At 27.6% G+C, this 15,450-nt stretch overlaps 1 protein-coding gene across 1 annotated transcript; it reads left to right on the forward strand.

The window, feature by feature from the left end:
• The first annotated feature begins 11,791 nt into the window (after positions 1-11,791).
• LOC105628855 (AAA-ATPase At3g50940) lies at positions 11,792-14,442 on the forward strand. Its single transcript, XM_089720041.1, has 3 exons — positions 11,792-12,793; positions 13,043-13,384; positions 13,775-14,442. Exons 1-3 carry the CDS (start codon positions 11,849-11,851, stop codon positions 14,291-14,293), a joined length of 1,806 nt encoding a protein of 601 aa, XP_089576167.1. The 5' UTR covers positions 11,792-11,848; the 3' UTR covers positions 14,294-14,442.
• Positions 14,443-15,450: the final 1,008 nt, after the last annotated feature.

The raw sequence follows: 15,450 nt of genomic DNA on the forward strand, positions 1-15,450 counted from the left end.
GGGCCGATTAAGGTTTATGTGAATGTTAAATATGAACCGGAACTGACCTGGAACTGACGGTTAACCGACGGTTTCTGTCCAGTTCGAACCGAATGCACAAAAAAAATTGTAGCTTAAAATTTTTATAAAAAAATTTATATCACTTTATTTGATTGTAGTTGATTTGATTTATGGTGAAGAGAAGTACAATGATACACAAGTTATAACAAGTGGTGAAAAAAAAGTATACATGATTTGACTTAATTTGTACAAAAAATGGTACATGAATAATTGATTTATAAAAAAAAAAAATACTTTCAAGTGTACAAAAAAGAGTGTAATGGATAGTTTTTGATATGATAGGTGTTTTTTTTTATTTATAGGTAAATAAATTTTATTTATTTTTTAATTAATTAATTAATTAATTACTGTAATTTACTAAATTATCTAAAAATATAGCTATTATTTTTCTATTATAAGGAACAATTTGGAAAACTAATAAATGAGAAACATATATAAATATGATGAGTTGATGATTTTTTTTTTCACAACCAATTATATTTTAACTCTTCTCTTATTATCAATTAAAATTCTCTCAAATTTCAATAGTTCATTATTTTTTCTATTGCTTTATTTTCCTTAATATTGGAATTATCTATTGTTTATTTTTTATTTTCTTACATCCAATTCCAAATTCTTTCTCTAATCTCAATTTTTTCATTCATAAATTTACTTCATTTTGATTTTTTTTAATAATTTTCTTAGTATTTGAGAATAATAATTTTCAACTCATTCCATTAATTTTATATTCCATTTATAGTTTTCTATATTAGTGAATTAGCAAAATTTGTAAATTTAATGTAATAATAGTTCTAAGTTAGTTAATAGAAGTTTTTTTTTTAAATTTTATAATAATTTATTTAGTTAATAAAATTTCAACATTTTAAAATTATTATTTATTTATAAATTCGTAATCAAAATTTTATTTTTTAAAAAAAAATTTGCGTAATACCGAAACCGAATCAGAACCGTAATTTGAACCGTCGGTTTGCTGGAACCGTGTCAAACCGTGGTGGAACCGGAGGTTCAAGGGTTGGTTTCGGTTTAAAATTTTAAACATCTCAAACCGGCGATTCACTGAACCGGCCATGCCTAATTAAGCGCCTGGCTCATGTTTTAAATCGGTTAGCGAAATTGTCCAGAAAAGACAATGAAGATCTAGGTTGAAAAAGAAAAGGACAATGTGAATTTAATTTGTTTTCTCGTTTCGTTTTCTATGCTAATTAAGAAGAATATAGAATTTGATTTTTTAATTAATATAAAAGGATGAAGGATTTGATAGTTATGGGTAATTCTAATGGTTCTTTACATGATATTTGGAACAAATTCACATGACATCATCTCTTTTGCAAATAAATTTCATTAAAAAATTCATTTTTAAGTAAATTTCCATATACAGGTTAATTTATTTTTAATATGCTACTCTATTATCTTATAATTAGTTACAACTCATTAGCTATTTTAATAAGTTATAAACCTTGTTAAATTCATATCTCATTTGCAAGTTCTTTTAATTTTGGTAGAGTTTCATAGAATAAAATTATAGAATAAATTCTCATTTAAATCAAGTGTATATATATATATATATTTTTTTTTTTTTTTTTATTTGCATCCTTGATTTATTGAAATAAAAAAAATAAAAACAAACAAAGATGTGCATATTTCACACAAGGCATAAAAAAAACATAAAATATAAACTTGATATGACTTTGGCTGCAGCATACACAGATTTGCATGTCATTAATTTGCATTTTGCAAGTATATAAATTGAGAGAATTATAATTTGATAGAAGAAGGACAAACATGCATAAAATAATTAATTATTGCTTTCACATACTTGGAATAGTATAAGTGGAAGGATCAGTAATCATTCCTTGATACATGATATCATACATGACAAGTTATTGAATTTTTATAATTACTCTATCATATTTAGATTTTTAGTTTATTATCTATTTTCAATATACTTACTACCTTTATAAAATTAATCATACTTCGTCGAATTTTGACATTTGATTATTATCTATTTTCACAATGAAAATATTTGTTTATTTGAATAATATTACTACATATTTAACAGTCAAGCATTAGGTATCAAAGAAAAAGGACAAATAAATTTAATTATTTCAATATCATTAATTAAAAAAGGTAAATACCTGCACATTGCGGGGGATTTTGTGGGAGATTACTTGAATGATATGTCTTATAATATTTATTTTTTAAAATATAATATATTTGTGTAGCAATAATTTTTGTTAGGCTGAATTAAAAAAAAATATTATAAATTGTCTTATTTTTTCAATTTTAGGCAACTATTATAATTTAGGCTATTGATTATATGAACTTTTCCATGGGATCCTAATCTTTATGCAACTGCAAATAAAATTAAAATTCAACTAAGAAACGACGAGCTTGTTTAATTGCTATCAACTTAGTCTTTAGTTCAAATAACAACGACGAGCTTGTTTAATTGCAAAAAAAAAAAAAAAATGAAAAAAATAACAACATATAAAGATATCATATTTACAAAAAAAATAGATTCGGATTACTCAATAAATCAAAAACTGAACATTTGAATGGCAAATCCCTACTTCATTATCATCAATGAAAATAAATATTAACATAAATACACAGTCAACAAAAAGCTGCATTAATATAGACATATAGTCAATAAAATTTTGTTAAGTTACAGTAGGAGGTATCCCAGCTTTTAAATAAACCATATTAGCCAGCTAAACATGCTGCCTTCAAAATTCAAATCAACAACCTCAGCATCTGATTCTATATCATAACAATCAAAAATTAAAAAAAAAAAAAAAAAAAAAAAAAAAAAAAAAAAAAAAGAAAAAGAAAACCATTACAATCAAAACCCATTATCAAAAGCAGTAGAAGAAGCGGCACGGAATTAGTGGTGGTGCAAGTTCAGTCTCGACTCATCTAGGATAACACTACAATTTGTTGCTAAAGTGAACTCAAGCCACTTTCAAATTTTTATTTTATGATTTTGATATTCTGTACTATTTGTTTCAGAATTTCAAATACTTGTGAAAATAGCTATCCATTTCATGCTATTTATGCACACAAACATTATTGCTTCCATTGTTTTGAAAATTCTAAAATTTAGAGATAAACAAATTAGAAAATTTAACTTGAATTAAAATCTATAAAAAGTAAAAATAAGAAAAATATAAAGATAGGATACAATGGTGTTTTAGTATTTTAGTTACAACGTCCTATATAATTTAAAATTTTAAAAGTTATCTTTATTAGTTATTATTAATTAATTAATTAATTAATTAAAAATTGAGAAAAAAATACAAAAATTTCTAAAAACATGAAAAATAGAATGCTTAATAAATAGAGTGCCAAGTAAGCTTTTTAGATTTTTTTTTTTTTTTTTTTTTTTTTGCATCAGGATTATATATATACTAGGTAAAGACCCGCACATTGCGCGGTTGCTCTTTTACTATATGTTATATTTTTAGTTTTTAAGTTATTTATAATTTATAAGTTGTTTAGTATATATGGTTTCATAGTCTATATAGACTTTTCAAAACTTACAAAATTAAAAATGGTGACTTAAAAAAATATAAATTGATATATATACAGAAGAAAAAAGAATTAAAAATCCATATATATATATATATATATATATATATATATATATATATATATATATATATATATATATATTGAATTTCACTTTTCCATCCTAATTAATCTAATCATAAAATAAAAGGATAAAGTAAAAAAAATTCAAAAATTAAATAGATAAATAATTATTTTAAGTAGATATTAATTTTTAAAATAAAATTATTGATGGTTTGTGATTGATTTCTAATAATTTAGATAACAACATTAAAATTTTAAATTATTAGGCATTTAATTTCAATGTGATTAAATAAAGTTTTTACGTATAAATACAAGTTAAACTCATAAAGGATAGATTTTATAAAGATATGTATTTGATTTTAAATTGGAACTCCTAATGATTCTAGAAGATTTGACAAAGCTTTGAAATTATTAAATTATTTAAAATTTTATTAAATTATTTTCAATGTAAAATTTGAAAATTATTAAACATCCCTTAATTAGTTATAGGTATTGAATCTATTTCTAACTAAAATACTTAATTATGAGTATGGTATGACTTTACGTAAGAGTTCAAACGCATTCATTTAATTTAGATTTTGATAATTATTAAATTTTTTTTTTCAAATATAGAGATTTGATTTTTTTTTTCATAGTATGGTATTTTCATGTCAGCTTCCTGATAATTTTTTTTGCTTCAGGATTATATATATATATAGATTTGATGCTGGTTGAAAATTATTCTTCTTCTTTTTTACTTATTTTCTTATATATAATGCCATATATTTCTTTTATTTATAAAAATCTCTATATTTAAGAGTGATGGCTAACTTAGAGTTGATAATATTTATGAAATCTCTCTTGGTTATAATATTTAGTAACAAGTTGAAATTACGTAACCTTATAAAATAAGTGACCACTAGTACGATTTACCCTGGAAAAACCTAAAGAAAAGAGTTTTTCCTTAATTGGCAAAGAGGAAGAAAATAATAAAGGAAGTAAAAATTTAGTTTATTTTTCACCTCCAACTTGGAGTTTGAATCAACCAATAAAAGTGAGAATTTCACTGTTTTCAATAGTTGTAAATTTTTAAATTTTTATGACACTGTTCATTTAAAATTTTATTTTTCAAATAATGGAAAATATATTTTATTTTCTTTTTTTTATTATATCTAAATAGAATGGTCAAAAATAATTATAGAAAAAAGAAAAAACTCCCTATCTTCCCTATCTTCTACTATCCATAAAGATTGTCCATTAATCCATTTTGAAATGTCTCAAAATAATTGTCCACTTTTATTTATAGTATGCATTTAAAATTTTTTTTCCTCTATTTTACCATTTAGCAAATTCACTTTTACGTTTAGTTGCATTTAATTACATCCATAAATTTGAAGCTAATTTATTATGTAAATAGGAGTGGAAAAGGGAAACACATAAATTATCAATACATTAATTGTATTTTCTTAAAATGTATAGAAAAAAAAATGTAACAATCTTTTTGGGACAAAGAAAAGTATTCCTCACTATTTTTCTACACTATTTTCCTTCCTCCATTATTATTATTATTATTATTTTGTTTGGATTTATACCACTGGGTATCCAAGAAAACCCACTATTTTCATTTCTCCATTATTTTTTTTTTTTTTTTGGATTTATACCATCGTTATTCGAAAATCCACTGGACTCCGATTACGTCCGGTTCGAGTGCTGAAAGGGCCCATAGCATAGCAATTTTCATACCTAAAACTCGAACTGGAGACCTTCTCCATTATTTGGTTCTTCTCATTTTCAAACGAAGCATAAAAATCTGGATAAATTATATCAATGATCACTTAATTTTACACTTAGTTTTGTTTAAATCACATAATTTCAATTTGGTCATTCTTTTAGTCACTTAACTTTAATTTTTGTTTCAACGTGAGGTTGCTTACTGGAATTTGGTAATTGAACAGTAATATGATATTAAAATTTACATATATTATAAAAACAAAATCATGGTTATAAAGGAATATAAAAAAGAAAAGAAAATAATACTACATAATATAATATAAATGATGGAGAAATTTTTTTCTCTTATGTTTTTTAAACTTTTTTCATGTAAATGACATTATTTGTTAAATAAATTAATAGGTAGATTCCAAATTAATATATTAGGAGAAAATACGAATTTTTTAAAATAAAATTTTTTATTTTTATTACCATTTTAGTATTTTCAATGATGATATTGTTGAAACAATTATCAAAGTTTAAAGACTAGAAAATGACAAACTAAAATTATGTGACCATTGGTATAATTTTTTCTAAAAATATCACCTCATTAACCAAATCAAGCTCATGGCCTCGGGTCATAGAGCTTAAGGATTTTTTATTCTCTCAGTAAAATGCATTTCTTAAAATTTAAACTTGTATTTTCACGTTTACGGAGATTGAAGTCGCTTATCATTGTAACATACACCTTTTCGGTAGATTGAAACATCATCTTCAGCAAGAGTTATAGCAAACTTACATGGGTAAAAGCCTTCAAAATATCCTTTTTCTTACCAAACTGAAAACTCATCAAAAAAATCCCAAAAGCACTTCAAATATCTCCATCAATTCGCAAGTACAAAGGCACTGCCTACTTATTTGAAAAATGAAACAAATTGGTTTCAGTAGAATTGCTAGTTCATTGGCTATTTGACTGAGCTGTCACAATGATAGTGCGTGTTGTTGAAATATTTTTCCACACTGAAATTGTCAATTCTATTAGCCATTTCAGTGCACTGTGAACTAAGAATACCTGCAGCGCATATTATTTTTATGATTTCTTTCAAAATTACATTAAGTTGGGGAACCATTATTTTCTTTTTATTCCATTGAAGAATCAATGGGCTAAAAGAATATTGTCTCACTCTTCACATAAGTGATGAGAACAATCAGACTACATCTAATAAGCTGTATAATATTTTTATAGTTACACGTAAAATCTTTATGAAAATAAACTAAAAGAAAGAAATAATTATTATTTTGTCTCCATATTCTGCTATAGCTAACTATTTCATATCTGTGTATTTATAAATAGATAATTTTATCTAAATTTTTTATCCCTGCGGCTGTTGTATCCAATCTATTTTTATGTATTTTTGCCATTAAGAACCTTAAAAATAATATTTTATTGAAATAAACTATTTTATCTTTCTCATTCTCAGAAATAGGCTATTTTATCCTGAAAAATATAAGGAGAAAATAATTATATTTCGACAATATGCATGAAAAAATAATAATTATTCCCATATTGTTTAATGGAAAAGTAGAGAAAATAGGAGGTAGGATATTACAGTCATGGAAGTAAACATTAGGGATAGAACTAGTTAATTCTATAGTAAAACATAGAGACAAAATAGTAACTAAAGGAAAAAAATTAAAAAAAAAAGTTAAAATTAATTTCTTTATTCTGTAAATAATAATTTTTTTTTCTATTTTTGTTTAATTCTAATCTTAGGATATGTTTTTTTTTTTTTGAGAAGAATCTTAGGATATGTTGTTATAACAAATTTATAAAATTGAGATTTAATAATAATAAAAATTAAATAAATTCACTGTGTTTGAATTATAGTCCAGTGTCTTGGGTTGGATGATTCTTGGCAGTTGCAAGGAACTATACGGCCAGTAACTAGACATGGACTTGACTGGAGATTCCTGTCACCGTGCAACTGTGCAAGGCAATTTAGTCCACAACGTGCTCTATAACTACACAAAGTTCACGGAACCACACTGACTGAAATGTGCAGGTAGCGTCCAATCTGAAGTGACGCTGAGCAGGAGATGACCCAAAAGTTATTCTTCTTTTATTATTATTTTTTTAAGCCAAATACATGGATTGGCCTGAGCTTTGACAAATAACACTGCGGCAGCCCTAGCTTTGCGATGGCTAATTATACACTTAAAGTAAAAATTTTGCACCTATTAAACACCTTTTATGGCCAATTATGTGCCTGAAGTAAAAATTTTGCAGATATTAAACACCTGCCTGCTCCCATGACCCTTTTGTGGGTCCCTATTTTCTCTTCATATCCCATCAAATCCCATCCTCCCCCCCCCTCTCTCTCTCTCTCCCAGTCTTTTCATTAAGCAAAAACAGAGCATTTCTTAGGAAACTTGAAATAAAACAGAGCAAGTAATGGAATTATTTTTCCCAGTCATAGAAGAGGACTCAAATTTTCAAAGCAAGAAACAAGGTCTGAATCTACTTGAGCAAAGTGATACATTAAAACTTTCCCTTATAATTAGTCAAATGCATTCTTTTGGGTTGAATCTGTTTATCCCATTAACTTGCATTATTTTTGTTTAGAAATATAGCTTAACCTCTGTAGAACTTTAATTCTCAATTTACAGAAAATCTATATGATTTCTACATATTTATCAAAATTTTAAAGTCTGTTTTGAAAATGGAAATGCATGTCCAATTTGGAACATGTTCCTGACTTCTGGGAGACAAAAATAAAGAATTTAATAAAATCCATAAAATTTCGCTTTTACCAAATATCTTTAGTGAAGATTTGAGTTGCTAGTCTGGGAAGGTACATAAGATTAGGTATACAAAATCACATGTAATAAAAATATAATTAGACATGTATATCTATTTTCCTTAACGGAAAATAACAATCCCTTATTTTAGTTATTTTCTTTCCTCCATGCCCTCAAACTCAAGCTTCTACCAAATTTATTTAGACAAACAGAGATTATGGGGCTTTAAGAACACAAGCAGTACTTTATCAATTTGCATAATGATACATACTTAATTTCAGTAATAAGGTAATATCAGAATAGTTGTAAAGAATACAACACAAAGTCTCGAACGAAGAGTACATAAATAAGCTAATAAACCTCTTCTATACTGCGGTATATTGTTAAATGAAGGATTTATCCAATTACATGAATTGTCGCCTATTGCAAAAACCTTGTGGATTTAGTTCAAAAAATCAATTGGAAAGATGAGAAAATAAGCTGGGAGGCAGTTTTAGAGGAAGCAAAGCCCAAATACGTATCTCTCCAATTGCAATCTAAATTAAAGGAAGCGATAAAAAACGTGTAGGCTTCAAGAAGAGCTACTCTTGAAGGTGGTCGAAGATTTGAAGCAGTGAAAAGGGAATTTTGAAGAGAGAGAGACTGATTGGAGTAGATGAGTTTGTAGCTGTATAAACTATAAACGACATTGTTCATGCCAGAGTGGACAAGATTTTTTCAAGTTGCATAAATTTATATACTTCACGCTCCTGTGACGCTCCTGCCAGCGATTGACTACATTAACTTATTTGCTAGCATGGAGAGGTGTAGGAATGATGAAAAAAATGAACCTCAGGTGCATAAGTAATGCCCCACAAAATTAAGGGTGCCATATTTTTATTTTTTTTATTTTTTAGTTTAGGGGACAATAGCATCATCTAACAATTCATTTCCAGATTCACCACCAACCACAATCAGTTTTTTACCAATCACAGTAGCAGTATGCTGTTCAATGAAATTACAAACAAAGAAAAAAAAAAACGAAAGTTTCCAGTTTTTCTAGGTTGGCATATGCATAATGAGATAATCAATAATGACTATAAAAATCAACCAAATCTTACATAGAAACGAGTGGGGCCATGGAAGAGATGGAGAGCTGTGGCTTTTAGACTATCAAGGGGAATTTTCATCCTTTCCTCGAGCGTACAAAATAGACAGAGGGACTACTTAGGATGACGAATGATGTGTTAGATATTCATTTAAAATGTGAAAATTATTTAAATAATTTCGTCAAATTTTAGGGATTAAATAATTAATTTCCCTTTGTTTTTATACTAAATCTTTAAAATTTATACACTTATTTAATAATTAAATTTAATTTCAATTAGGAGGTGATGATGATTGTTTTGAAAGTCTCCTGTCCCGTGAAGATTGAAGCAATAAGAATGGAGTTCAGGTAACGAAAGGGAAAGGATCGAGAGAATTCCTAATAAAGAGAAAGGGTGAAAAGCAAGAAAAAGTTGGAAATGGTATTAATTGGAATTTTCAATATAATTTTATTTTGAGAAATCACTCTTCTCATTCATATGATATTGGTATGATCTCATTGTATTTCCATTATACTTTTTCTACCAATTAAACAAATAAAAGTGGTAATTTTACTTTTTAATGGACTCATACGATAAATATTTATTTTAAAATATTTTATTTTTAGTGAATCGCAAATATAATTTAATTTTAGCCCAATAAATATAGCATGTTGAAATTAAACGAGATAACAAGTAAATTTTTTCACATGAAAATCAAATTTTTTTTTTTCCTTTCAAAATCCTAATTAAAATTTAGGCATATATTTTTCCTAAATAACAATTTTTAAAAATAAAATGGTTTTGGAAACAAACAAAGGAAGCCCCAAAATTTCTGACACAAGTAGAATCTTGTGAGTTCGTAAGTGTGGCTACCAAATATGGACATGACAGCTCAGCTATGCATATTAAGATTGGGAAAGGCTTTTAGCTTAATATATAAACCCATTCAAAAAAAAAAAAAAACTTAATGTATAAACATTGACTTGGAAGACCTAAGACTCTTCTGGTCTTGATTGGCGGCCATTGCAAGTGCATTGCAATTTAACCGTCTAATGTCTCTTTGAACTTCCATCAGCCACAGCTTTTCTTCTTTCTTATTGTTTTTTTTTTTCACTTTTCCAAGTTTGTGGAGCCCAAGGTACTTGGAAATCCACAGTGCTGAATACACCTTTGCTAATTATATAATATTACCTCCTTTTAACTTTATAACATCTTATGTCTTTCTGCTATTTATAATCTCTTATGTCTTTTTCATAGGAGTGAGAACTGATTCCATGATTTTTTTTGGTTGTTACGGTATTTCCATCATATCCATCTGAATTAAGATTTCATTACCGAAATAAAGTAATATTGAAATATTGAAATATTTTCCATCCTAAATTTAGGTATAATTCATTTGAATTAGCATTTATAAAATCAAATATAAAATATTTGAGTATATGTTTTATAAACTCAATTTTCGATTCATGTTTTGAAATGTAAAGGATAATAACAAAAATTATATGTAAAAAGTTAGAAAATATATATTTTAAAGAATGTGTTAATTGTAAAAAATATAACCAATCAAATTAAAGATTTATTAAAAATAATAATTAATAACCAATCAAAGTTAAACTATTTTTATTTTTTCAATCAATCAAATTAAAATCCTTAACTATATTTCTATCGATCTATAAATTTATTAAATACTAGGTGGGTCGGGTTGGGTCAAGTTTACTGTTTTAAAATACCTGACCCGCATGTGCTGGTCAATGATTTTTTTGATCCAACCCAATTTATTAAATGCGTGAATCCGCGGGTTATAAACGGGTTAGGTTAGCTACTGGTTTAATATAAACCTGCGGGTCAAATGAATGAAACTAATAAAAATATTTTTAAAATAAAAAACTATTGTTTGAGAAGATTAGTAAAAAAATTAAATAAACAAATTTAATTATACAATAATTTTCATAAACTATAAATGTATTCCAATGACAATATTAAAATTAAATTTCTTAACATCATCATCATCAATGAAAAATTAAATTTTCTAATAAAAAAGACAACCAGTAAAAATACTTAGTAACATAATTATATAATATGTTTTAAGCTACAATATACTCCAATAACAAAGGTAATATCTACTACATATATAATTAATTTAGTATTTATATTCAAAATTGCAAATTAAATCAAATTAACTAAATAATTCATTAATTTATTTATGGGTATGCGGATTTATCTAGTGAACCAGTGATCCAATCTAATCCATGAATTATAAAGATGACTTGTCCAACCCAATCCATTATATTTTAAACCTGTCAAGTTAGGTTGGGTTGGATCGCTCGGGATAAGTTATGTTATAACGAATCATGTATAGCCCTAGTAAAGACATTTTTAACAATTTTATCTATAGACCACACCAATAACAATAAGCTTTTTTTCCTTATGAATTTTCAAAAATACCTTCATTTAAAAATATATATATATAAATTTCTTTTTATTAATTTGCTCCATAAATAAAATCGTAGATAGCCTAAGGATCACTTTTAGTGATTTCCGAAAAAGCATCAAATTTCGAATCTTTTTTGTGCTTATATAAACTCGCATGCATATACGAGACTAATAATAGAGATAGCAAAAGATCGGAAAAAAAAAAAAGCATGGGGTCAAATTTATCAATACTAGCTTCAATTGCAATTATTCGTAGTTCATTCAATGAATTCATCCCACAAGAAATCCGCAGTTACATATGGCAATTCAGTCGCCGGTTCTCATCCGAACTCACTATCGTCGTCAAAGAATCACATGAAGGCTCCACAAACCATCTCTTCAATGCCTTGGTTACATATCTTGGCAGCAATACTTCCTGCTCCCCTTCTTCTTCCTCTTCCTCTTCTTCATCCTCCCCGCGACGCCTAACGGTAGGCAAAAGCGAAAGCATGAAAGTTCTAACATATGGGTTAGACAGAAACTCAGAGATAGTTGATGTATTTCATGGAATTCCAATGAAATGGGGTTATTATACTGATTTCAATTCTACACTTCGTTATGAATTGACATGGTATGAGCTCAGGTTTCATAAAAGATATACTGATTTGGTTAAAAACAAGTACCTGCCTTACGTTCTTGACGTGGCTAAGAGAATTAAAGATCAGAATAGGATGGTTAAGTTTTACACTACTCGTGGTGGTAGAGATGGGTGGAGCTCTAAAGGACAGAATTTAGATCATCCCATGACATTTGAAACATTAGCCATGGATGGTGATCTGAAGGCAAAAATTATAGATGACATAGCTGGGTTTATTAGAGGGAAAGAGTATTATAAGAAGATTGGTAAAGTATGGAAAAGAGGGTATTTGTTGTATGGCCCTCCTGGAACTGGGAAATCAAGTTTGATTGCTGCTATGGCTAATTATCTTAATTATGATATTTATAATTTGAATTTATCTGCTGTTAATTCTGATTCTAGTCTTGAGTTTTTGTTGCTTCATATGTCCGATCGGTCAATTCTTGTGGTGGAAGATATTGATTGCTCTATCATGCTTCAGAATCGTCAAGCTGGAGATCATCAACAAGAAAATAACACCCAATCTTCAAGGCCTCAGGTTTGTTCTCTGTTCATCAACTAATTTGCTCATTTTCTTTATTTTCTTCTCAGTTTTTACTTCTCGTTTTCTGATTATGGTTTTACTATTGTTTTCTGGAAGATGGGTTTGTTTCAACGAGGAAGAAGGGATTAAGAACTAATTTGCATTGTACTTATACATGTTTTTTGGAGTAAAATGCTTCCAATTGTTTGCAAGGGTTTAAGCACTAAGCGTGGCTGAAGTTAAATTTGTTGTTGTTATTGAAAGGTAACACTCTCGGGGCTTCTTAATGCTATAGATGGCCTTCTGTCATGCTGTGGAAATGAAAGGATTATAGTTTTCACTACTAACTACAAAGATCGGATCGATCCTGCATTGCTAAGAGCTGGCCGTATGGACATGCACATATACCTATCTTATTGCACATTCTCTACCTTCAAGCAGTTAGCAGTAAATTATTTGGATATTTGGGATCATGACCTATTTAATTCCATTGAAAAGCTTATCAAAGAAGTTCAAGTTAGCCCTGCTGATGTTGCAGGCGAACTAATGAAGAATAAAGATCCAGAGACTTCATTACAAGGCCTTGTCAAGTTCTTGGAAGACAAGGTAAATAATGAATCTTTGCATTATGATTTAACTTTGTTATATTTGTGATCGATTATTTTTGCTTCATTTCGTGTCTAGAATCATATAGACGTTCTGTTCTGCTAAAAGAGTAATTTTGCATAGTTAGGCTAAATTTTCCTGATAAAAAAAAATGAAAAGACATAGAATTTGCAATCAGTAACAGTCAAATATGATATTAATTTTCTTTTTCTGAGGCCTCTAGCTTAGATTCATAAAAGGGTTGCATCCCAAAATAATACAAAAGATAATTTTCATGAAATTTGAGATTGATTAATGTCATACCAGCAATGAAAGCTGCAGTTAATTTGTTTTTTCTGCATTTATGCTTGTCACTGACTTTATTTTTCCTACTTGGATTTCCTACATCAGAAATCAGAAGTAAAATTGCAAAAACCTGAGATCAAATCAGAAGACAATAATAGCCTTGAACAGAAGGCTGATGACACCGCCTTTGAAAATAAAAAAGAAGCCGAGTCTCCTAAAGCTCATTCAACTTCACCGAAGGAAAATAATTATAGAGTGAAGGGAGAATTTGAGCCTGTTCTTGAATCTATTCTTTCAAAGCACGGCGATATTGCTGCCAATTGCTCCTTGCATTCTCTTCAATGCCGTTCCTCCCTCTTGGAGATTGTTTGTGACATTATCTGGAAGCTACAAGCAGCGGAGCTCAAAAATCTAACTGAAATTCATCTGAAGTCCATGTTAAATAGCATACAAGATCTTGAATCAATTAAACTGGAAGTTGGCTGGCTGCGTCAGAGGTTAGAGGAGATTATGAAGGAAATGGACAAGCAGCTAAAAGGAAGAAATGCAGAAACAATCCAGAGTAACAGTAATGGCAAATTGAATTGTTTTAACAGCAAGTCCTCAATTGATGGGTTAATTTAACTTTCACATTTAAGCAAGTGAATTTCCTTTAGATGTCCTGAGAAAGTGCAGTATGCAATATTAGCGTATCTGTCTATTAGCCTTATTTAAGAGTAGCAGGCCAATGTAGTGGTTATTTAAGAAATATGAAACTAAGTAGCCTTATTTAAGAGTAGCCTTGTTTAAAATTTCCCTTATTTAAGTTACAGTTATTTAAGAAATTACTACGGAAAAATTTTACCTAGACTGGGTTTATAGTCTCACTTTTAGGATTTTATTGCTCACATGATCAAACACAAATTGCATGACATAAAGAAGAAAATTCTCCATTATAAATATCCTTGGCCTCGGTTATCACTAAGGATATTTTAAGATTTTTAATTAAGATTTTTTATTTTAATTGACCATAACAAAGGATATTTTAAGATTTTTAATTAAAATTTTTTAATTGGCCAATGACAAAAATGTTCTATAATATTTTTGATATCATTATTGATAAATCTAGCAATCCTATTATTTATCTCTCGTTCCCATTTATATATGTTATAGATAAATTAGATAGTTTATAGATTATTTTAAATAAGCAAATAAATTAGTGAATGACTTATTTTAATGTTGGTTTAAAGGTTTAGAGTTATTTCTATCATTGTTTCCGATTTTTAAATGAATTAATCTCAATTCGATTTTCATGAAAAAAAGATAGATATAAATATGGTGAAATGCAAATTATATGATTTGAGAAAAAGAATATTCTTTCTTTATAAATTAGATGCGTTCACTTTCTAATCATGCACATATAAATTAAAATGGCCGAATTAAGTTCCAAATAAATCTTCTTTACTATTAAATAGCACCAAGATCTTGAATCACTGAAACTGGAAATTGGCTGGCTGCGGCATCGGGTTAGAGGATATCCGGCTATAAGTCCAATTAGATAAGTGTCTATATCTATTCTATATAATAATAATATATAAAAGCAAAAAAGTCTAGATGATGACAATCAAGTGTAAGTATATAAAATTGCTACGTGTAATATAAGACATAATTATAAGAAGATAAGTTGTTTTATGTTTTCAGATAATGTCTTTATCAAAATAAAAAAAATATTATCTTTAGCATTAATATATTAATATCAATTTATTTCTTATTAAAACAATTAATAAGTAATCTATAAGCTT

This window comes from Jatropha curcas, chromosome 4 (genome assembly GCF_041381405.1).
Source record: "Jatropha curcas cultivar XTBG-Jc1 chromosome 4, XTBG_Jcur_1.0, whole genome shotgun sequence".
In the NCBI taxonomy this organism is placed as follows: domain Eukaryota; kingdom Viridiplantae; phylum Streptophyta; class Magnoliopsida; order Malpighiales; family Euphorbiaceae; genus Jatropha; species Jatropha curcas.

Excerpts from the sequence above, each read along its gene's own strand:
- LOC105628855 (XM_089720041.1), top strand. The coding sequence starts at position 11,849 with ATGGGGTCAAATTTATCAATACTAGCTTCAATTGCAATTATTCGTAGT. Across the intron at positions 12,794-13,042 it reads CCCAATCTTCAAGGCCTCAG|GTAACACTCTCGGGGCTTCT; the intron begins GTTTGTTCTCTG and ends TGTTATTGAAAG. Across the intron at positions 13,385-13,774 it reads TCAAGTTCTTGGAAGACAAG|AAATCAGAAGTAAAATTGCA; the intron begins GTAAATAATGAA and ends TTCCTACATCAG.